The 24,933-nt window shown below is 41.3% G+C and overlaps 1 protein-coding gene across 5 annotated transcripts in view; it reads left to right on the forward strand.

Annotated features, from left to right (window-relative positions):
* Positions 1-24,933, forward strand: part of CNKSR2 (connector enhancer of kinase suppressor of Ras 2) — a 269,014-nt gene that overhangs the window by 36,694 nt on the left and 207,387 nt on the right. For 3 of the 5 annotated variants that reach the window (XM_075263811.1, XM_075263813.1, XM_075263815.1), the window contains exons 2-4: positions 18,236-18,399; positions 19,224-19,426; positions 22,134-22,202. In XM_075263811.1, the coding sequence (XP_075119912.1) occupies positions 18,236-18,399; positions 19,224-19,426; positions 22,134-22,202 (436 nt within the window). The remainder of the gene's footprint in view (positions 1-18,235; positions 18,400-19,223; positions 19,427-22,133; positions 22,203-24,933) is intronic. The other 2 variants (XM_075263812.1, XM_075263814.1) reach the window with 1 other exon arrangement.

Below are 24,933 nucleotides of genomic sequence, written 5' to 3' on the forward strand. Positions count from 1 at the left end.
TAAAAATTGTGGGTGCACATAACCCCCATATATTCTTTGAATTCCCAGTCAGACAATGGCACTGTATACCAGTATTAAAAATTGTGGGTGCACATAACCCCCATATATTCTTTGAATTCCCAGTCAGACAATGGCACTGTATACCAGTATTAAAAATTGTGGGTGCACGTAACCCCCATATATTCTTTGAATTCCCAGTCAGACAATGGCACTGTATACCAGTAGTAAAAATTGTGGGTGCACATAACCCCCATATATTCTTTGAATTCCCAGTCAGACAATGGCACTGTATACCAGTATTAAAAATTGTGGGTGCACATAACCCCCATATATTCTTTGAATTCCCAGTCAGACAATGGCACTGTATACCAGTATTAAAAATTGTGGGTGCACGTAACCCCCATATATTCTTTGAATTCCCAGTCAGACAATGGCACTATATACCAGTATTAAAAATTGTGGGTGCACATAACCCCCATATATTCTTTGAATTCCCAGTCAGACAATGGCACTGTATACCAGTATTAAAAATTGTGGGTGCACGTAACCCCCATATATTCTTTGAATTCCCAGTCAGACAATGGCACTGTATACCAGTAGTAAAAATTGTGGGTGCACATAACCCCCATATATTCTTTGAATTCCCAGTCAGACAATGGCACTGTATACCAGTATTAAAAATTGTGGGTGCACATAACCCCCATATATTCTTTGAATTCCCAGTCAGACAATGGCACTGTATACCAGTATTAAAAATTGTGGGTGCACATAACCCCCATATATTCTTTGAATTCCCAGTGAGACAAAGGAACTGTATAGCAGTATTAAAAATTGTGGGTGCACGTAACCCCCATATATTCTTTGAATTCCCAGTCAGACAATGGCACTGTATACCAGTAGTAAAAATTGTGGGTGCACATAACCCCCATATATTCTTTGAATTCCCAGTCAGACAATGGCACTGTATAGCAGTATTAAAAATTGTGGGTGCACGTAACCCCCATATATTCTTTGAATTCCCAGTCAGACAATGGCACTATATACCAGTATTAAAAATTGTGGGTGCACATAACCCCCATATATTCTTTGAATTCCCAGTCAGACAATGGCACTGTATACCAGTATTAAAAATTGTGGGTGCACGTAACCCCCATATATTCTTTGAATTCCCAGTCAGACAATGGCACTGTATACCAGTATTAAAAATTGTGGGTGCACATAACCCCCATATATTCTTTGAATTCCCAGTCAGACAATGGCACTGTATACCAGTATTAAAAATTGTGGGTGCACGTAACCCCCATATATTCTTTGAATTCCCAGTCAGACAATGGCACTGTATACCAGTAGTAAAAATTGTGGGTGCACATAACCCCCATATATTCTTTGAATTCCCAGTCAGACAATGGCACTGTATACCAGTATTAAAAATTGTGGGTGCACATAACCCCCATATATTCTTTGAATTCCCAGTCAGACAATGGCACTGTATAGCAGTATTAAAAATTGTGGGTGCACGTAACCCCCATATATTCTTTGAATTCCCAGTCAGACAATGGCACTATATACCAGTATTAAAAATTGTGGGTGCACGTAACCCCCATATATTCTTTGAATTCCCAGTCAGACAATGGCACTATATACCAGTATTAAAAATTGTGGGTGCACATAACCCCCATATATTCTTTGAATTCCCAGTCAGACAATGGCACTGTATACCAGTATTAAAAATTGTGGGTGCACGTAACCCCCATATATTCTTTGAATTCCCAGTCAGACAATGGCACTGTATACCAGTAGTAAAAATTGTGGGTGCACATAACCCCCATATATTCTTTGAATTCCCAGTCAGACAATGGCACTGTATACCAGTATTAAAAATTGTGGGTGCACATAACCCCCATATATTCTTTGAATTCCCAGTCAGACAATGGCACTGTATACCAGTATTAAAAATTGTGGGTGCACATAACCCCCATATATTCTTTGAATTCCCAGTGAGACAAAGGAACTGTATAGCAGTATTAAAAATTGTGGGTGCACGTAACCCCCATATATTCTTTGAATTCCCAGTCAGACAATGGCACTGTATACCAGTATTAAAAATTGTGGGTGCACATAACCCCCATATATTCTTTGAATTCCCAGTCAGACAATGGCACTGTATACCAGTATTAAAAATTGTGGGTGCACGTAACCCCCATATATTCTTTGAATTCCCAGTCAGACAATGGCACTGTATACCAGTAGTAAAAATTGTGGGTGCACATAACCCCCATATATTCTTTGAATTCCCAGTCAGACAATGGCACTGTATACCAGTATTAAAAATTGTGGGTGCACATAACCCCCATATATTCTTTGAATTCCCAGTCAGACAATGGCACTGTATAGCAGTATTAAAAATTGTGGGTGCACGTAACCCCCATATATTCTTTGAATTCCCAGTCAGACAATGGCACTATATACCAGTATTAAAAATTGTGGGTGCACATAACCCCCATATATTCTTTGAATTCCCAGTCAGACAATGGCACTGTATACCAGTATTAAAAATTGTGGGTGCACGTAACCCCCATATATTCTTTGAATTCCCAGTCAGACAATGGCACTGTATACCAGTAGTAAAAATTGTGGGTGCACATAACCCCCATATATTCTTTGAATTCCCAGTCAGACAATGGCACTGTATACCAGTATTAAAAATTGTGGGTGCACATAACCCCCATATATTCTTTGAATTCCCAGTGAGACAAAGGAACTGTATAGCAGTATTAAAAATTGTGGGTGCACGTAACCCCCATATATTCTTTGAATTCCCAGTCAGACAATGGCACTGTATACCAGTAGTAAAAATTGTGGGTGCACATAACCCCCATATATTCTTTGAATTCCCAGTGAGACAAAGGAACTGTATAGCAGTATTAAAAATTGTGGGTGCACGTAACCCCCATATATTCTTTGAATTCCCAGTCAGACAATGGCACTGTATACCAGTATTAAAAATTGTGGGTGCACATAACCCCCATATATTCTTTGAATTCCCAGTGAGACAATGGCACTGTATACCAGTATTAAAAATTGTGGGTGCACATAACCCCCATATATTCTTTGAATTCCCAGTGAGACAAAGGAACTGTATAGCAGTATTAAAAATTGTGGGTGCACATAACCCCCATATATTCTTTGAATTCCCAGTGAGACAAAGGAACTGTATAGCAGTATTAAAAATTGTGGGTGCACGTAACCCCCATATATTCTTTGAATTCCCAGTCAGACAATGGCACTGTATACCAGTATTAAAAATTGTGGGTGCACATAACCCCCATATATTCTTTGAATTCCCAGTGAGACAAAGGAACTGTATAGCAGTATTAAAAATTGTGGGTGCACGTAACCCCCATATATTCTTTGAATTCCCAGTCAGACAATGGCACTGTATACCAGTATTAAAAATTGTGGGTGCACATAACCCCCATATATTCTTTGAATTCCCAGTCAGACAATGGCACTGTATACCAGTAGCAAAAATTGTGGGTGTATATAGCCCCAATTCTATTGCTAGGGGACTTGCAGGGTATTTCTGAGGTGAAGGTGGGGGGGCACACCGTTGGAACGGGGATTTGGGGTGTATATATGGGGTATACGGGAATACACTGTCAGTGTGTTCCATTCAGGATCCTGGGAAAGCTGGGTTGCGGCGATTGAGCCCGTCAGTGCCACGTTACACTGACAAGCTTCTCCCTGGAATTGAAGTTATATGTAAGCCCAATATATTCTTTGAATTCCCAGTGAGACAATGGCACTATATGGCAGTAGCAAAAATAGTGGGTGTATATAGCCCCAATTCTATTGCTAGGGGACTTGCAGGGTATTTCTGGGGTGAAGGTGGGGGGGCACACCGTTGGAACGGGTATCGGGGGTATATATCGGGTATACGGGAATACACTGACAGTGTATTCCATTCAGGATCCTGGGAAAGCTGGGTTGCGGCGATTGAGCCTGTCAGTGCCACGTTACACTGACAAGCTTCTCCCTGGAATTTAGCTCTTATAAGAGCTGTTGGTTGTCTTCTCCTTCCTATCCTAGCCTGTCCCTGCCTACCCAGAATCTAAGCCCTAGCTAGCTGGACGGAAACCTCCGTCCTCGGTGAATTGCAAGCTCAGAATGACGCGAAGCTGGGCGGCGCTGTTCTTTTAAATTAGAGGTCACATGTTTTCGGCAGCCAATGGGTTTTGCCTACTTTTTTCAACGTCACCGGTGTCGTAGTTCCTGTCCCACCTACCCTGCGCTGTTATTGGAGCAAAAAAGGCGCCAGGGAAGGTGGGAGGGGAATCGAGTAATGGCGCACTTTACCACGCGGTGTTCGATTCGATTCGAACATGCCGAACAGCCTAATATCCGATCGAACATGAGTTCGATAGAACACTGTTCGCTCATCTCTATTTATGAGAAATGTACCATCCGCTCAGGTACTGCACCACACATTAGACAATATTGTATATCCAACTGTGATACTTCCAGTTAAGAATCTATAGGGGCATGACACAAATATACAGAAAACTTTATATGGTGAAATCATGTACTTGCACCCTCAGACCCTGCACTAGAAGAATCAGCTTTATATAGAACTAGCATTACTTCGTCCGCGCCGACCTCACTCCCTGCGCCAATCACCTCTTACACGGGCCCACACTCCCCTGCACACCTGTCTGCCTTCCCCGCGCATGTGCGGCATCCTCACCATGCCACACCCAAGCCCGCCACTCCCATCCACGCACAGCACCTGGTACCTAGCCACGGCATGCAACAACGTCCTCCACCAGTGCTACACATACCAACTCCCCTGGGTGGCCTCACTACCTATTCCCTCCCACCACCCCCATCCCCCCCCTAATTCCCCCTCTCAAAGAACCTTTATGGACCCCCTGCCTAACCCACATCCACCTCCCCCCAATTTTAGTGTAGCCTATGTTTCCTTCCTAGCCAATATGTAGCTCTGTGTGAAATTACCAAAAAATCCATTCAGTCATTTGGCTGTGATTGAGGAACAAACATCCAAACACACAAACTTTCATTATAATAAGGATAAGTAAGGATAAGGATATTCCTTAAACTCTGTTTTATGCCATGTCAGTCTTCTAAGTGCTGCAAACCATCCTTACAACTTTTAAAAGACTTGTATCTGGATGGATCTGGCAGCCGCTACTGTGTGTGATGAACAAATTAAGCTGTAATCCATTTCTACTATACAATCTTTACAGCGTATTGATAAATGTAATTACAGCTCTTTGTCAAAGTCCAGACTTGCGGCCTTTTCTTTCTTCTCCTTGTTTAATGATAATGACAGTATATACATTTGGATTCAGGGCATGGTTAAGGTATATAGAGATTCACTTCTGTACTTGGCATAAAAGAATTTAGTTAAGAAAACTAGTGCGGGCCTGGAGGAGATGCCATCGCAACCAATCAGATCACTGCTTTTATGTAGTATCCCACATTGGATAAATTAAAGGGGTTGTCCTAGGAGTTTATATTACCTTTCCAGATCTGGTGCACGCTTGATGTAGGACTCGGAGGTTACGACATGGTTCTGACCTCTGAGTCAATCCAACCCCTCCCTCCTCCCCTAATCTAATAAGTAAATACTTGTGTTATGGGCCCTGGCCTACTATGATCATGTGTCCTGGTGGCTGGAACCCAAGAGCAGGGTCGGACTGGGGTGTCTAGGGCCCACCAGTGGAATTGTTTCTAGGGGCCCACCACCAGGACCCTGCAGACCAGCGATACCGAGGCAGGGCAGCTAAAGGTAATACCATCTCGGGAGCCATGCTGCTCACCTGCCATACAATGTGCAACAACACACTACCTAAACCTACTGCTACACTCTGTATGGAAAGTGAACAGCGCAGCTCCTAGAAATGTTACCATTACCTGTAGCCACACTGTCCTGGAAGAGCTGATCTGCAGAGGTCCTGGCTGTTGTATCATCACAGATGTAATATTGACGGCCTATCCTAAGGACAGACCATCAATATTATAAAGTTGGATAAATCCTTTAAAGATTTGTCCAGGAATTGGATCAACCCATGTGCCTGACGGGAGGTGTAAAATAAAAAAATAAAAAGTGCCTTCACCTGTCCCCATTGCTCCATTGTCCGCCGCCAGTGTCCATTTAGTCTCGTGCCGGCACCTCTTTGCTGGGAGTCCTGCACCTCATGGGACCGCTGAGACCAATTAGATACAGGATTTCCAGAAATAAGGCCATGAGACCGAACAGACACAGGCAGGAGCATAACAGGGTGCTGGGGACAAAAGCTCAATGAAAAACACTGCGTCTCACTGTTGTGCCTAATCCATAAAGAGGACCTTTCACCATTTGGGGCACATGCGGTTTAATACACCGCTAGAAAGCCGACAGTGCGCTGAATTCAGTGCAGCTTTCACGTTCTGTGCCCCCGGTGAAGAGCTGTCGGTCCCGGTACCGTAGCTCTTCACTGTCAGAATGGCGTTTATGTCAGTCAATCAGTAACGCCCTTCCTCACAGCAGCGTCCATTGCGCTGTACTGTTGTGAGGGGGCTTTGCTTACCGCCTAGTGATGACGATGAGCGGTGAGGAACGCTACCTCCCCCCAGTACATGTCTATGGACGAACATTATCAGGAGGGGAGGGGGCGTTCCTCCCCGATCTCACAGTACAGCACAATAGGCGCTGCTGGGAAGAAGGACGTTCCTGACTGACTGTAAGACACGCCCTTCTGACAGTGAAGAGCTACGGTACCGGGACATATAGCTCTTCACCAGGGGCACAGAATGGGAAAGCCGATAGTACGCTGAATTCAGCGCACTGTCAGCTTTCTAGCGGTATATAAAACCGCATGTGCCCCAGGTGGTAAGAGCTCCTCCTTCACATCTCAATATACTGTACATCACACTATAAGGATAAGACCTAGCACAGCGTCCCACAGCAAAAAAGCGCTGCAGGAAAACCCCGGCGGCAACGCATCAGTTTTTCCTGCAGCGCTTTTTGCAGAAACTTCACAGAGGATTACTCTGAGGACTTTCTGCTTCCATTATACCTATACGGACATTGTAGGTGTTTCCGTAGGTATAAGTGCTGCGATTTCCAAAAACTGCAACAGTTACCTACACACTCATACATATACATTCATATATACTCACTCACATATATATATATATATATATATATATATATATATATATATATATATATATATCTAGCATATACACATTTATATACATTCATATACCATATATACTATATATACTCCCATATATACATACACTCACACATTATTATGGCACACTGTATATACACACACATATCTGTATACAAACATACAGTCCTCACACAGTATACAAGACACATGCTTTAACCCTTAAGTACTATCATGGTGTCTATCATAATGATATGTGTATGGCAGTGGTGTATGATAGACACCATGACTTAAGGGTTAAACAAATATACACACATACATATTAAACATTACATTTTACCAAAAAAAAGATAAAAATATACTAACATTTGTGAAGCAGCAGCAGCAGCAGACTCCTCTGTCCCCACACAGGCCGATGTAAGCGATGACTCACTCTGGAGAGGAGGGGGAGGGGGGAAAGTCCCGGCTTGCAGAGAGAGCGCTTCCTAAGATTGCACTGGCAGGAGGCCCCTCTGTGTAAGTGTCGGGGCCCTGGGAAACTGACGGCAGCCATGCTTCTTTATTCATTACAGCGCTGCCTGCAGCCTGGGGCCCCGAACTTACTGTTCCAGCCCCTGCCACCCACTAGCAGCGCTCAGTTTGCAAATGCGAATGCACTGGACAGGGGCCCGAACCAGCCCCTGACATCCCGATCGGGCCCCTGACCAGTGCTTCTCCTGCCTATGCTTTTTCTTAAAACGTGCAGCAATATATAGTCGGGGCCTGGGGCCCACCGGGGGATTCCCCGGTGCTCCGGCGGGCCAGTCCGACCCTGCCCAAGAGCCATCATCAAGAGTCCTCTGCATTAAATCTTTAAAACCTTAAATCTGGATTCTGATTGGTCACTTTTGTATTTAATATTTGTCTATCAATATTTTGATGCAAAATTTTTGCATATCCCTTATTTTTGCATTGACTACTCATATGATGTGATCCGTTAAAATATATTTTTCCAGGTCTGTTATATGGAATATATGGTGGCCCCATGCAAATTCTGGCTCAAAGTAATACAACTAGAAAGGGGGTATAAACCTAAAATACCGTAATTTATCATTAAGCATCAGCCACTGTGATAAATCTGGAGTGTTTTCAGACTGCCAGGCTAACTGGGCCATTGTGTCAAGTCTTTAAGCCTTGGCCTATACACAGACTTCTTCCTTGCAATAGATTCAGATAGAGTCACATGACTTTTGAGCAATATATGCGACTTTTTACTATTCCGTATTTTACCAAATGCCATTGAAATTTATCATCCTTTGCTGATCCTGGGTATCCCATGTTGTGGCACCATCGCTGCACTTTTTTCATCCAATCTTGAATTAGCTAAATACATTGTTAGTTATTTAGACTCTCTTTAAATTTCTGTTCAGAGTCTCCATCACAAAATGGAATTTGACAGGAAGAATAGTACAACATGTAGCGCTGTGCTTGCTATAAAAATGATAGACACCATGGCAGAATTTCTCAAAATCCACTAAAAATTTGAATGGTCCATTGGGCACTGGCTGGGAATCAGACGGTGAATGCGGCACTTATTTTCCCATTTCTGCTTATCTAGCAGAACAAGAATGAAACAAGATTGATTGACAGAGGTGTGATCAAAGCTTAACATGGTGTTGATGCGCAAGTCTAGGGCTTTATGTTGACACCTACTTGCGCCATCAAAGATTGCTCTTTCACTATGCCACATGGCAGCTATGCAAACGGGGCTGCCCTGCAACTGGCTCAAGAAATCAATGAACCACTTGCCTTATGCTGTGATAAATCTTTTTAACAGCTCCTCTTAAGTGTATAGGTAAATTGGGTTTGGAGATATCAAGTAATAAGAGTACGGCTCTCATCTTCATGTGTGCTAGTTTTTGATAAATGCCCTTCAGGTTTATATCTCATTCTAAGACGCCTGCAAGGACAATGCACCAGACCAGTGTTGTCCAACTAGGGTTTCCTAGTACCTGGTCAAGGATTCTATCTGAGTGCTGTCACTTTGCAGTAGTGGTAATAAAATGCTCCGATGTGAGGGTTTTCTTTAAAAAAAAAGTTTTCGGAGTTCCCCTGTAGTAAAAACGTCATAAATTTATTGCACTTGACTAACAGGATTATTTAGGTGACAGAACGAACTGGATTTAAAAATATTCTCCATAATGACATTCAGAGGATCTACGTAGCTTGAAGGCTACGTAGAGAAAAGCAAATCCATGAGAGCACAGTAGCTATCCACATAAGTAGATTTTCCCACAATCTGTGACATAAGTGAGAAATTTAGTCATAACATTTTAGTAGAGAACAGAACTACAAGTTCTTCTAGCATGTGTTCAGTTCTAGTATCACGATTACTCCTACAGGAGGGGGAAAAAACCTGCCATCTGCGCACCCACACAAGGCCGTTATCATGCCAACTCACAATTAAAAATAGCTGCATTGATAGAAATCACTTGGCTGAGAAATCCTTTTGAAACTTTTTTCCCCTTTCTTTTATTCTGTATGCAATACCCTGTCCACCAGATTTGACATATTTTGGAATGTCTCTGTATAGTCATGCAAGGCGTAATATAAATTTATGACTCTGTTTATATCTGCAGTATGTTCAGTTCTGTTGGGTTCCAGTTTTTGACCGCATGGACTGCATAGCACTATTCATTTTGTCACCTAAATCTACCTAGAACCAACTATACCTTAGAATTCCGTCATATCTGTCATCACTCTGTTAAAGGTTTTCCCAGTTATACACCTCCTATTCACCCTGGATGAGAGTCCCAGAGGTGAGATCCACTGCCATCATGATAAGCTGGGGTCCCTGAGTCTTCTATGTGCATGTATGAGTGGTGAACATGCATGACCACTTCTTTATTGACTTCTATAGGACTGATGGAGAGCTGTATGGGTGATACACAGAATTGAATAGAGCGGCGTTCACCCATGCACAATCCATTTAGTAGTAGTCAATTGACATGGGGAACTTAGTGACCCTTCTAGGTTTGTTCTTTGTTCTAGCATGTAAAGGTCTTAAAACACAGACATGTCCACTTTTTTTCTTAGCTCATATTTGGTTAATATCTTACCAACATCCATTGTATATGTATGGTATGACCAAGTGATAACACTCAAAATAATAAAAAAAGTTTATTGAATGGGCTTGCAAAGTGACCGCCCGTGTGAGTCTTCTGCCTGTCTGCGGTGAAACCGTTTTTTTTTTTTTTAACCGGACACAAAGTCTTACATGTCCAACTTTGTATCCAGCTAAAAGAAAAACGGTTTCGCCGTGGACATGCAGAAGACGCACACGGGCGGTCACTTTGCAAACCCATTAAAGTGAATGGGTTTGAAAACTGACCGTTGGGTTTCCGTCCCCTGTCCAGTTTCTTGGGGAAGAAGGCGGAAGCACACCAAATTGGCTAAAGCTGAGACCGGGCGCAGGTGTCAATCTGCCTTGAGCAATTTGTTACAAGTCTGACTTAGATTCATGGATAGGGTCTCCCTTCTATCATTGAATATTTGTGGAACCACTTTCAGATAACCATTGGGCTTCTGTTCCATGCACAGAAATATTTCATCCTCTATAACTAGAGTTGCTTTTTAGACTGTGGTCTCATTCATTATTTTCGTTCAGAAGAATTATTGAAAGACCAAAACTGGTAACAGGACCCTCCACTAATGACACATCTATAATATTACTGGTCTCCTACAGAACAGAAGGATCTTACAGGCCCCAAGGCCTGCAGTCAGTCTATTCCCTATCTTTATACCAGATGTCTATAGAGTAAAACCATTTCAATGCAGCAGAAATTCTTGCTCTTGTCTATATCTAAACTTAACTGAGCAGAACAGACAAAGCATTGAGGTTTGCTGTATACGATGCTGACATGTTGTAGAAAATGCTGAAAAGGGTCAAAACTGAATATTGACCTTAAACTTAATTAAGTTTCCAATGTGTCACTAGTTATAGTCCACAGCTCCAGGAATAATTCTGTCTTCCCTAAATTAACATACAGGTCATTAATAAGGAATGTTTGGCCCAACTCCAAATATCTGCACCATATACAATACAAGAAGTAGAGTCAAGGTAGGGAGATAATACACCGTTCAGCCTTTACATTATAGCTGTTTAATATTGTAACATGAAAACCACTCTCAGTCCTCCAGTCATAAACACCGCTAGACCACTAGAGATGTCCTATGGTCTTTGGCACCAAGACGTAGGCAGCAGATCATTTACATCCTGTATATTGTATGCTAGGACCTCCATGAAGTGGGCTTGGTTTTCCAGCACATTCCACATATTGAGGTCAAATCAACATCTTAAACTCTTTGTTTCTCAAACCATTATTAAACCCGTTTTTTTTCAGTGCAGCAGGATGCATTATCTTGCTGGAAAAGACCTCACTTGTTATGTAGCAATGTTTAGGTAGGTGGGATGTGTCTGGCATAGATTTCAATTCTGGCACACAATGTACCTGTCTAATCCCCCCCCCCCCCCCTTCCCATTGACTTCCAAGAGGTGACTGGTCACTTACTGTAATACTGCATGTCACACCCATTCACAGGTGCTATTGTAATGAGGAAATCAGTGTTACACAATTTGCCCGTCTTTGCCTTATAACTGAGCTACAATTGGCCACTGCTAGACCAAGGTTCAGCTTTCACTGGTACCTCGCAGGTTTAATCATCTTATGATATTATGTTTTATATGTATTCATCCACGCATCCTATTAATATTATAAAGGTGAAAGTTTTTGAGTTTGGATGTTTGTGGGTTTGTGTGTTTGGATGTTTGGATGTTTGTTCCTCAATCACAACCAAACGGCTGAATGGATTTGGGGGATATTTCACACATGAACACATATTGCCCAGGAAAAGGTAATAGGCTACATTAAATGTGGGTCACTCACGGCCGCCCGACAACCATGTGCGGCGGGGGAGCGTGGCAAGGTGAGTCCAACTACACTGGGGCCGATGTAGGGAGGGGGGACATGAAGCTGGGAGCAGAGATGGGGGGGACAAGAAACTGGGGGCAGATGAAGGGGAGGACAAGAAACTGGGGGCAGATGAAGGAGGGGCATGAAACTAGGAGCAGAGATGGGGGGACAAGAAACTGGGGGTACAGATGGGGGGACAAGAAACTGGAGGCAGATATGGGGGGGCAAGAAACTGGAGGCAGAGATGGGGGACAAGAAATATAAACGGTTCAGCGCCACTGCCAACCCGCAGACGAAGTCGCGGGGAACTGCTAGTTGCAGAATAAAATCTGCAACAGAAAAGGTGCCCCCAATGAACATTTCTACTGCAGTGCTTTCTATAGTATTTTTTTGGCTGTGGCTCGCTGGGACCTTGGCCTTCAAGGGGTTTTTCCAATGAGCATACCAATATATAAATTAGTAGACAGTTAAAATTTCAACATATTTGTAATTAAAAATTATTCAAAATTGATCAGAATTTTAAAGAATTTCATAACCATTTTAGTGGTAACGGTCTTTTGTCTTGATCGGTTGCCAATGGATACAATCATGAATGGAGAAACTTTTGGTTTGGCACATATTGTGGCTGTGTAATTTTCTTGTGCATGTGCTGTCGCTGCCAGCTTCTGTGCTCCTGTACAAGAAGATAAGACAGTTGCGGTAAGGAATCTTGGCTGGATTCTACAAAACTTTGTCAAAATTTTTAGTTACGCCTATTTGCGAAAATGTTCAATTGTGTCTTTTAATTTTGTCTGGTTTTCTTTGTGGTCTTCTCCTTTGGCGAGTGTTGCAAAGTTGTCACCCAGATCTTTTACAATCTTGAAGGAACAGATAACAAAGAATGAGCACAAAGTTTGTGTGACAGTAGAAGACGTCTCTACAAGTTCTTTATACTGTATGCCAAAACTTATAATGAGAATCTTGAATTGAAAATGTGACTATAAACCAAGTCTTTGAATTACAATTTGAGCTTAATGGGAACGTCTAATAAAAATGAATTCCCCCTGGTAACTATTAATTCCTTCGGATTTATTAAAAAATATTTTGTTTTAAGCTGAGTGTTTGTATTCAGCACCTGAGTATATTCAGGTTGTTGCCTAAGAGCGGATGACTAAATTGGATCTTGGTGCTCATACTGTATATTGTTACCTGTTATCTTTATAGGTTTTCCATATGCCTTAAATAGATGATATGCCTCCAGTAGTTCCACACCGTAAATGTTCCCTTTGACTATTGCTGCTTGGTCACAAGCTGTAGGCTAAGAAATGTAATTGATTTTCATATTGGTTGCCATTTTCTACTTACTGGCAATTGAAAACAATATTCTGATTAGATCTATTAAAGGGGTATTCTGGACAGTGGTCAGTAACTATCTGTCACATAATGATTGAATAGGAAAGAAATGACAGGTAGGGTTGAGCGATCGTGTTCGGAAAAGATCGGATTCCGATCGGCTATTGAAAAAATTTCACGATCGCGATCGGAATTCTGAACACGATCTTTTTATGTGGGATCGAGATCAGTGATCTTTTCCCACAATTCTTTGCTTAGCCTTCACACTGAGTATACGCTGTATACTCAGTGTGAAGGCTCCGCTGCAGTTCCATAGGAATGAATGGAAGCAGCCGGCACACAGCCTTAACCCCCTGTGCGCCGTATGCCTCCATTCATTCGAATGGGAGACTAAACATCTCTAGCAGCTACTTACCTCTAGAGATGGCTGCTTTGGTGCACTCCTTCTTCTTGCCTCGCTGCCCCGCCTCCCAGGTTAGTGTTTAAAGCACTAGGTAGGCGGGGCTTGTGGCTTAGCAGAGTGTGTGCGGGTACAGGGCAGGGAGACGTGACATCTCCCCTCCCAGTTCCCGCCCACACTCTCCTAACCCGCCCACACTCTCCTAACCTGGCAGGGAGGGGGCAGCGAAGGGAGAAGAGAAGTGTGGAGCGGCAGCGAGGTGAAGAAGAAGGAAGGCACTGGGCACCGGAGCAGCCATCTCTGTAGGTAAGTGGACACCAGGGGGACTAAGTAGCCAGAGGCTACTTAGTGATTCACTACACAGCGTGGATTCTAACAATTAAAGCGTTCAATTGTTAGATTCCATGCTGTATAGTAAAAAGAATTGCTTTTAAAATCCGATCTCCGATTAATAAAAAAATCCCATTGACTTGCATTGGGATCAGAATTGGGATCGAGATCGGGTTAGAATGAAAAATGATCGGAAATCGGATTTTGAAATCAATCCTGAAAAGTCAAGATTGGCTCAACCCTACAGATCAGTGGATGTCCAATGACCCATAACCCTGACACTGTAATATTTTCAGGGGATCATTAAAATTATAGCAAAATTATATTATTTATCTTGAGATAGCATCAATTATCTGAAACTACCTTTTGCCAACGTCCTGAAATAGATTTTTTTTGCTACTGCATTGAATAAAGAATTTTTGTGATTTTACTTTGGCAAGTGCCAGTTTTTGGTCTTTCATAGAGAAGGTATAAATGGTGGACCCTGATTTAAGCAGCGCCATCCTGTTTAGTAGTTCCTCCTTTAATGGTCTGAAGACATTGAGATACTGGAAGGAAGTTAGGGGATTATGTAATTGTCCAAAATGCCTTGGTATGTTGAAGCATTTAGATATCCCTTCATTGTAACTTGGGGGCTTAGGCTAACCCTGATAACAAGCTCATACCGTTATCCCTTTTTTACCAAACATTACAGATGGCACGATTACGTTCAAGATCAACAATTTAGAACCAGGGGACAGACTTTTTTTTAATGCAGATTGTGAGCCCCATATAGGGCTCATAACGTACATTTTTCCCTATCAGTATGTCTTTTGGAGTATGGGAGGAAATCCACACAAAGACAGGGAGAACATACAAACTCCTTGCAGATGTTGTTCCTGGTGGGATTCAAACCCAAGACTCCAGAGCTCTAAGGCTGCAGTGATAACCACTGAGCCACTGTGTTGCCACAGATTTTTTTCTAAAAGTTAGGGGTTTTTTTATACTGTTACTGCTACTTTCTATGTTATTCAGTCTTCTCCTGTTTTTGGCTTTAAAAATAGCAACCAAAAACCTGGACCAGTCATGTACATGAGGTTTTCTTATGTTTATGCACTTTATTAAATGAAATGATAAACTATTATTTTTTTATTGCCCAGAAAGAAAGGGAAGGGGTTAATGCAGATATTTTTCTCTGGGTACAATGCCTCATCATTAAACAATTCATTTTATCAACTAAGTGACTGAGGATTTCTTATTCCTTCCATTGGCCAGATGATCAATGTAACAGTATATAAATGAAGAGAGCTGTTAATGTTTTATGAGCTTCATTCAGCCTGCAGGCCGTGGATAACTTGAATCCCTTTTTACTATGGAGCTGGCTCAGTTTGATGTACATTGTCATGGTATTTAGTGCTTGCAGGAAGTTTTATTACACTGATCACATTTTACATTCCTTTTAAGAGAATGCGAGATCAGCGGAGCAAACAAGTCTTCAAGTGTTTGTGGGTCCTTAGGTGATGATACAATAGGCTCGTGTTACTTAGATCATCAGTTCCTTTAAGAGCATCTTCTATCACCTCCACCAAATGTAGTTTTTTACATTGGAATGTTTTCTCTAGCCCCCGCTGTCCTTGAGCAATCAGTGAAATTGGTTTTGGTCTCTGATCTGCTATCTAGGCTCGTACTATCAGGTTGGTGGCATCGGGCAGGAGTAGGCAAGCGGGTGTGATTTACAGATTATAAAAGTAAACTGGGATTATCCATATACAACACCTCTAAGACAAAATTTGAATTTCATCTGTGCAATATGTTTCATAACATGGCATTACTGTATAGTGATGAACTGACAAACTGTTCGTAATAATAAGAAAAAAACTGTTCCTCCTGTCCATGGAATATGCCAGGTATTGCAGCTGGAACTCCATTTTTAAAATAAGGTTGAGCAAGAATACTAAATTCAACCCATGGATGAAAAAAATACTAGTTATGTGAGTTAACATAAAGTATAAAGTTTCTATATCACTGGAAATGTAGCAAGCGATAAGACTAAGGATTGGTTCACATTAGCGTTTGTATTCCGTCTGGGGAGAGTCTGCATGCGTTTGTATTCCATTCGGGGGGGTCTCCATGCGGACTCTCCCTGGACGGAATACAAAAGCAGATGTGAACCAACCCTTAGAGTTTCATAGTTATTATAGCACACCTCCGTCTTCAGGTCTGTTACATTCTATTTAATTCTTCTATTTCTACTTTACCTACCATGTATACTCGAGTATAAGCCGACCCGAATATAAGCCGAGGCCCCTAATTTTACCACAAAAAACTGGGAAAACTTATTGACTCGAGTATAAGCCGAGGATGCAGCAGCTACTGGAAAATTTCAAAAATTAAAATGGTTGGTGTTTTTGGGTGCAGTAGTTGCTGGGGAAGGGGAGGGGGTGTTTTGGTTGTCTGTCTGCCCCTTCCCTGAGCTTGAGGACTGGGTTTTTTTTTCCCCCACTTGGAATTCAGCCTGGCTGAATATAGGGTATCTGCAGTTCTCCTATTAACCCCTTTCCGACGGAAGAGAAGCACTGCAGATCGCCTATATTCAGTAGACCGAGCACTTTCAGACACAGGGATACCTAATGTGTATGTGTTTCACAGTCATTTTCTACTTTTGTATGTATTCTAGGGAAAGGAGGGATTTAGAACTTTTATTTATTTATTTTTTAATCTGCTTTTTTTTTTTTGCACTATTTTATGGGAGATTCTATACATTGATATTGTGGCTGGTCATAGACCTCCCCTCCTAAAAAAAAAAAAAAAAAAAAAAAAATTTGGGCTGAAAAGTTTGGCATATACTTGAGTATATACGGTATATGTTGTAGTGTATATATTTCTGTCATATAATATACTGTACGTGCATTGTTTTGCAGTTGCTCCAAACTTTTTACAGAGCACAAGTTGGTAAAATATTCTGCTGTCAGATTTGGACGACTCACCAAGACTGTAGTTCAGGGTTTTTTCTAACCTGCCCAAGTGTTATGCTAAATATCTGCCTGGTTTTATTTGCGTCTTTTAGAACAATCAATAATATGATACAAAAATTAAATAAAAAATATCCCAATAAGTAATGAAAGGTAGAGATTGAAGGAGGATGCTAGAAAAATAAGGATCCTGCTTGGTCTTTTTGTAGATTCCAAGGCTGATCAGCTCTAGAACCTGCAGCTCGAGACACTCGGCTGATTGGACTAATTCATCTGGGGCTGATCAGCGCAGGAAAGCATGGTGGCTGGTAAATGAAGAGGACTCTTAGGCGAGGTGTTTGCCGCTTGGGCTCCCCCCCAAATGACAACCTATCTGCATAAAAAAAGCGGTTACCTAAGGAAACCTGCAGACCCCTTAGACTATAATAGAGTCCGTGTGGTTTCCGCATGAAAAACACGGAGAGAAAAGTGCTGCTTGCAGGACTTTTCTCTCCGCATGTTTCATGAGGATAAGGGAGCGGAATGGCCCGAACGCAGATGTGAACTGAGCCTAATATTGTGCAATACTTGTTTTCTTTGGTATTTTGAGTTTATATGAAATGAATACAGATGTGGTTAACTTTAACTTGCTGCAGCGTGTTATCTTATCACAGGATACAACAGAAGCCATTGGAAAAAAGTCGAGTTAAGGAGCTTCTACCATCCTCCTCTAAACCTCTTACTACATATGTTATTGCAGGGCCTGTTAGTGTTAGTCTAGTTAGTGGCTGCGGAGTCAAAATTAATTTTTACTACCAACTTTAAATAAGCTATTTGGCGCACCCCATATTTGACCATATCTGTTAGAACACCCACTTATGCCTGTGGTTGCCAATTGTCAAGACCCATCAATTAGAACTTAGAGGTGGCATTGGGTGGATAAATGGGTGCTCTGTCAGGAGATTGCACCAGTAATGGCAGGTAACTGATGCAGACTTCCTTTGTGCCACAATGTATTTCATGTGTTAAGTGTCAAGTTAAATGTTGCTATATCTGTAACTGTGATCACTTTGTGAAATGAAAAATTTCAGCATTGCAATTCTTCTTCCTCAGGCCTGGATGACTGTTTGCAACAGTATATCAAAAACTTTGAGAGGGAAAAAATAGCTGGGGACCAGTTACTTCGTATTACTCATCAAGAACTGGAAGAACTGGGAGTCACAAGGATCGGACACCAGGAACTTATCTTGGAAGCAGTAGACTTGTTGTGTGCATTAGTAAGTAAAATATTTAATATTACTATAAGAAGATATTACAGAATACTAATGGTTGACTTGGATGATGCATTGGTTTACTGTTATCAAATTAACATGTTGATGTCTAATTTTCTGCCTTAAAGGAGTTATCCCACAAAGGACATTTATCACCCATCTGCAATATAGGCAATCCATTTTTGATCGCTGAGATCAGTAGACTGTGGACCCCAAGTCTACCATTTCTTCTTATTGCACAATAGTAATGAAGAACAGCTGGCATGGTGTGGTGACATTACTGCGCTAGACAATGAATGGAGGGGCATGTGTGGCCATTACTTAATTCAAGCTTCTCCTTACTCTATAGTGAAGATTAATGGGGAGCTTGGGATCTTTGTGTTAGCAATCACTAATGGTCCTACTGGTATGGCCAGCAATAATCAGACCTAGCCTGTAAATAGGTGACACGTGAGCTTTGTGGGATAACCCCTTCAGTAAAAACTTAGGTCAACTAATCTCATTACTTGACCACTAAAAAAAAATCATTCTACATCTGGCTAGAAACCAGGCAAACTTGCACTACTGAATAAACTTATTATAGCTTAACCACCTATGAGGTTGGTTTATAAAACCCCAAACTCAACGATCTAGCCGTTCATCCCATCTACCCAATCTCGTTCTCAGAACCTGCTGTTCTCCAGTAGCTGGGACTCAATACTGCCTATGAAGTGGAGCACTACATATTGGATTAGTGGTTGACACAGAAGGAACTTTCTGCATATTCTACTGTGTTTATCTGTCTATATCTAGTCTATCGAATTGCATTAATTCTTGGAATTTCTTTGCAGAACTATGGATTGGAAACAGAAAATCTAAAAACCCTTTCACATAAACTAAATGCATCTGCCAAAAATCTGCAAAATTTTATAACTGGGAGAAGGAGAAGTGGTCACTATGATGGAAAAAGCAGCAGAAAATTACCAAATGACTTCCTGACATCTGTTGTAGATCTTATTGGTTCAGCAAAGAGTCTCCTTGCTTGGTTGGACAGGTAGGATTTCTCGAAGTTCATGCTACGAGTGCAGAGATAATTCATGCACATAACAATATGCCCAAGACTGGCTTTATTCTTATGAATATAGCAAAGCATGAAGATAGTGTAAGCATGACACAGAGACATAGCATTTACTCCCTGGTGGACACATGGCACAGGTTAAGAACCTACGCTCTAGATGGTGTATCTACATATGTTAATATTAAGATTATTTTATCTGTCCTACATTGTTACTGTTATCATTTTTGAGGTGTATCTCTCATACCAGTGATGGCGACAATCCCAGGCCTGGATTTACAAATTGCCTATTTTTATTTATTTATTTATTTATTTATTTATTTTTTGTTTGTTAATGACACCTTGCATGTATGATATCAGAATATCAATGTTCTGGATTGTTGAGTGGTTATAGCAAAATACATAACATTTTTAGCCCCTGATATCGGCCCAATATTAATAGCTGATGAGAAACTGTCGTCTTTTATTAATTTCCTGGATTATTGGATTTTGGATTACCATTTTAAATATCTGATTGTTGCACTACAAGAGCAGCAGATTTATCATTGCATTTATGCCAATTTTCTGGAATAAATACATAGAAAAAATATGTTATGCAAGCCAAATGACTTCTTTATTAACGGGATTCTATCAATGGGAAAACTCATTTTTAACTAAGCATATATTTGCATAGCCTTTAGAACGGCTATTCCACGCATACCTTTTGTTTGCTAATCTTCTCAGCCATTTCGAATGAGCCCGCTTTTATTGATATGCTAACTAGCCTCCAGCGTGCACCCGAAAGTTCAGTGAGCACTGTCTGCTGTGTGTGCAGAGGGGGGGAGGTGAATTCAGGGAGGCTGATGAGTCAGCAGTCAGTACCCCATTTAGTAGTAAAAGGAGATTCCGGTTTAATACCCATACACTTCTATTAGTCATGCCTTTGGTTTAATGTGAAAGCTTCTTTCCTTCCTAGTTTAGTTTGAAACTTTTTGGAAATAGATTGCAAATATTTTTTTTTAGTCCCTTGAGTATTCCTGTATACAATATTCAGCAGGCATATCTTGCTGCTAAGAATTCTTAATGATAGATTAACTAATGAATACACAGGATATTAGAAATTAATTATATTCCATGTTCTCACATGGATGATCAGAATGTGCGGAGATTAAACAGAGGAAATATTTCCATGGGCTAATATGTATTCCGATTCAATACTGTATTTTAGTCCTTGGCTTGCGTTGCCAGGGGAGAAGGATGCCAGTTTATTGCATTTCTCCAGATGCAAACAGATTCTAAAAGGTCACTGTAGATATTATTACTGATGTTCAGTGAATTTTAAGTGATTTTTGCATATTCCTAATTCGTATCTTCAAAGCCACAAACCCTCAATTCCCCCATATAGCAGCTTCTGTAGATGTGTTTGAGTCTTGATATTCTGTTAAGCCGGGGTTGCTTTGTTTTCTTTTTTTTTTTTATTGCCATCTAGCGTGCTTTGTGTCTTTTAATACAAAGGGGATTATTTTTCCCATCTGTTTAACAGTGTAATGTGCATGATCATTTACTTTGTATTCATGCCATAGTTTATTCATTTATTGAGTATTTTGTACATAAACTTACATTCTGTTACTCCCGAGGAGCTACGGAAGGTTTCTGCACACAAGATCCATGTCCACTGTTCCTGTAGCCCCCATTCACGTTAATGGGAGTTATGGAGCAGGGCTGCTCACCTATTTTTATTAATCCTCAGTTTTTCTGTCCCCTTTCAAGTTTTCTAATGACACTGGTAACATGTATAACACGTCCATTGGGACATTTTGAAGTCTACTTAGTGGCGGCTAAAATGTGCAAACCCCTGTCTATTGGCACAATGAATGGATCGAGGTGTTTCCATGTAGCCTGTGTAATGAATACAGCCCTGGGTAGACAGAATCTCACATGACCCTTATAGCTGGGTTGGAGCGGCCGCTTAATAGCTACTCCATTATACCAACCCAATAGTTTATTTCCATCTTTACTAACTGCATTGAACAATCGTAGGACAGTTTCAATTGAAATGAATGCGTGTTGTAAAGTGTATACAGTGCCTGTGCCAACCAGGAACTAAATATCTGAGGTGTCTCAATATATATTATCAGTATGTAGCTGCTAGATGCATGGACGTCTGTGTAAGGATGTATTTAGTAGACAGTCCAACTAAGCATCTGATTTATAGTGTGAATATACATGTAGAGATCCATGACCCTATATGTAGGTTATACTTAGTGAAATGGCAACATTTCTGATTTAGAATCTTTACATGTAATTTTTAAAAAAAGTAATGCAATGTATATTAATGTTATTTGTATGATCAATCTCTTGGGCTCCACCGTTATAAAAATCTATCTAAAAGTTATTGATATTGACCAAAACCCATTATAGTAACTCCTGTCCTATGGTAAACCCATCTTGAAAACCCATCCAGATCTGCTGTTTTCTGATACAGTACGTATCTCTACATGTAATATGTCACCCGTGGTATCATTACAGGATGCAAAGCGCTATTCTTTACATTTCTAATGACTCCGTATTCTATTTTTATCCAGTGATATGTGAATCCATGTAAACATACTGCATTGCAGATGAGAGCAATATGTGTGATGAAATGATTTGTATCCTTTGTTACCCGCAATCCTTCTTGTATGTTTAAGTCCTTCTCTTGCCTTAGGTATTGCCACGCTGATCAGGATGACATTGATAACCTAAAAAAAAGATGGATAGGGCATAAACTGGATAAGTAAGTGATCCGCACAATTATTTAATCCTTCAATAAATATGTCCTATAGAAATAGAATAAGTTAAGAATTCAAAGCAATGACCGCACTGGTTACATTGACCAGAACACACATTGTACACCTTGTATGCATGTACTATGTAAAGTTACTTTATATATATTGGAATGTGTCATGTTTATGTAATGAGCATATGAAATATCTAAAAAGAAAACATTCTGCAAAAGTTCAAAATGTTTATGTAAGATGAAAAGTGTGTGGGCTTTCCAGTAGGATCCATGGATACCTGTACTATGGAATGCCATAGCTAACATATGTGGTATCTGGTGAAATATTTCTTTTTATGACTCCTAGATAAGAGAATTAAAAGAATTGGGTTACTATGATCAATTGCAATGGGATAAAGCATTAAAACCAGAAGTCCTCCGTCCGACTCAGGAGGAGACCAGGAACCCCTGCACATCACTGCAGAGGTTCCGGCCTACCTCCTGAGACCCAGAGTGCAGTGAGGAGAGGGCCAGCAGCCCAAGGGTACATGGCAACCTCAAGGCATGCACATTATCGCTATTAAAGGGATTCTACCATTAAAATAGATTTTTTTTTTCTTGTTGACACCTAGGAATAGCCTTAAGAAAGGCTATTCCTCTCCTACCTTTAGATGTCTTCTCCATGCCGCCATTCGGTATAAATCCTGGTTTTTGTTGGTATGCAAATGAGCTCTCTCGCAGCACTGGGGGCAGGCCTCGGTGCTCAAACAGCACTGGGGGCATCCCCAATGCTGCGAGAGAACTCTCCAGCGCTGCCTCCATCTTCTTCAGGAACAGCCTCTTCACGCATCTTCTTCTGGCGCGGGCAGTCAAATTTCTAGGCTTCGGGCCTAGGGCAGAGATGACTGCACATGCCCACAGGCCACAAGAAAATGGCCACTTATGTCGCCGTGGGCATGCGCAGTCGGCTCAACCCGAGGCCTAGAAGTTTGACCGCCCGCGCCAGAAGAAGATGCGTGAAGAGGCCGTTCCTGAAGAAGATGGAGGCGGCGCTGGAGAGTTCTCTCGCAGCATTGGGGAAGCCCCCAGCGCTGCGAGAGAGCTCATTTGCATACCGACGAAAACCGGTATTTATACCGAACGGCTGCATGGAGAAGAAGTCTAAAGGTAGGAGAAGAATAGTCTTTCTTAAGGCTATTCCTACGTGTCAACAAGAAAAAAAATTGTTTTTAATGGTAGAAGGGTTTAAAGGGTTGTCCCAAGTCATTTTTGTCCCAAGCCGGTCAGGGATCCGAGAGTCTTTGTTCAGGTCCCTGAACACCATAGTTGTGAGCAATGCCATCAAATGGAGATTATTTGCTGGATCCTGTGGTGAAAAGAGAGATGAGGGTCTATTTATTAAAATTTATTTTAGGCCTCTTCAGGGGAAAAATGAATTGGAAAACCTCTTTAAAGCATTGGCTTAGTTATTACTATTACATGAAACTTAATAATTTATCTTCATAGCTTTTCAAGCTTAAATTTTCTGATACAAGGTTGAAAGTTTTCTGGCATATATGTAGTTACTGTATACAAATGAAATTCCATCTACCTAAGGGCATATACAATGTATACTATATACTGAACCATATGACTGCAAGCTATCAGAATTTTATCATGTGACTATAAATACAGGAGAGTTGGAGCTGTGTATCAGAAAAACTTAGGCTTGACTGATATAAAGACACAGCGCTTCCACAATGATTTCATTCTCTGGCCCATTTGAAAGGTGCACAATGTAAATTCTAGTAATGGGGGCTACATGTGTGATATTATTCACACACTTCTGGTCCTCAGCTCTGTCATGTGACCAGCAATAAGACTCTTCAAATGATACAGTACGGACAGGAAGTCATTTTCTCTGTTTATTCCTATGAGAGCCTTGAAACGGTGAAGCTGACTTCCTGTCCACACCTAATTGCTGTGTTAGTTGGAGACTCAGTATCTTGGTCACATGATGCAGCTGAGGACCAGTAGGCAGTGGATAACTCACAAATACTGTCACAGGAAGAAGATTACCATACATATTACTAGAGATGAGTGAACAGTAAAATGTCCGAGGTTCGATATTCTTTTCGAGTAGCCCCTCAATTTTCAACTACTAGAATCGAATATCGAACCCTAGTACCCTAGAACCATAGTCTATGGGGGGAAAATGCTCATTTCAGGGGTAGGCAACATTCGATCAAATTATACTTACCAAGTCCACGAGTGAGGGTCGGGCTGGATCCTCCGAGAAGTCTTCTCCGTGCAGCATCCCCGCGGCGTCTTCCGGTTCTTCATTCACTCTGCCTGGCATCTGGCCTGGGCAGAGCCGACTGCGCATGCCTGCACTACAAGCAGACATGCGCAGTCGGCTCTGCCCAGGCCCGATGCCTGGCAGAGTGAATGAAGAACTGGAAGACGCCACGGGGAAGCTGTACGGAGAAGACTTCTAAAGGTAGGAGAAGAACCAGCGTTGATTGGCCGACTGTATAGCATTTGGCTAATCAATGCTGGTTCTGCATCAAACTTTTCCATTTGAATAGCGAGTGGTACTCGATCGAGTATGAGTATTTCGAATACCATAGTATTCGATTGAATACCTACTCGATAGAGTATCTCTACATATTACGTTATGTGCCTTTCAAATGAGCTACAGAACATGTTTTGGGGGAATGTTGTTTTAAGAAATTAATATAGACAGAATTTTGTACCAAAAACACGTTCA

This window comes from Leptodactylus fuscus, chromosome 2, assembly GCF_031893055.1.
Source record: "Leptodactylus fuscus isolate aLepFus1 chromosome 2, aLepFus1.hap2, whole genome shotgun sequence".
NCBI classification, from domain to species: Eukaryota; Metazoa; Chordata; class Amphibia; order Anura; family Leptodactylidae; genus Leptodactylus; species Leptodactylus fuscus.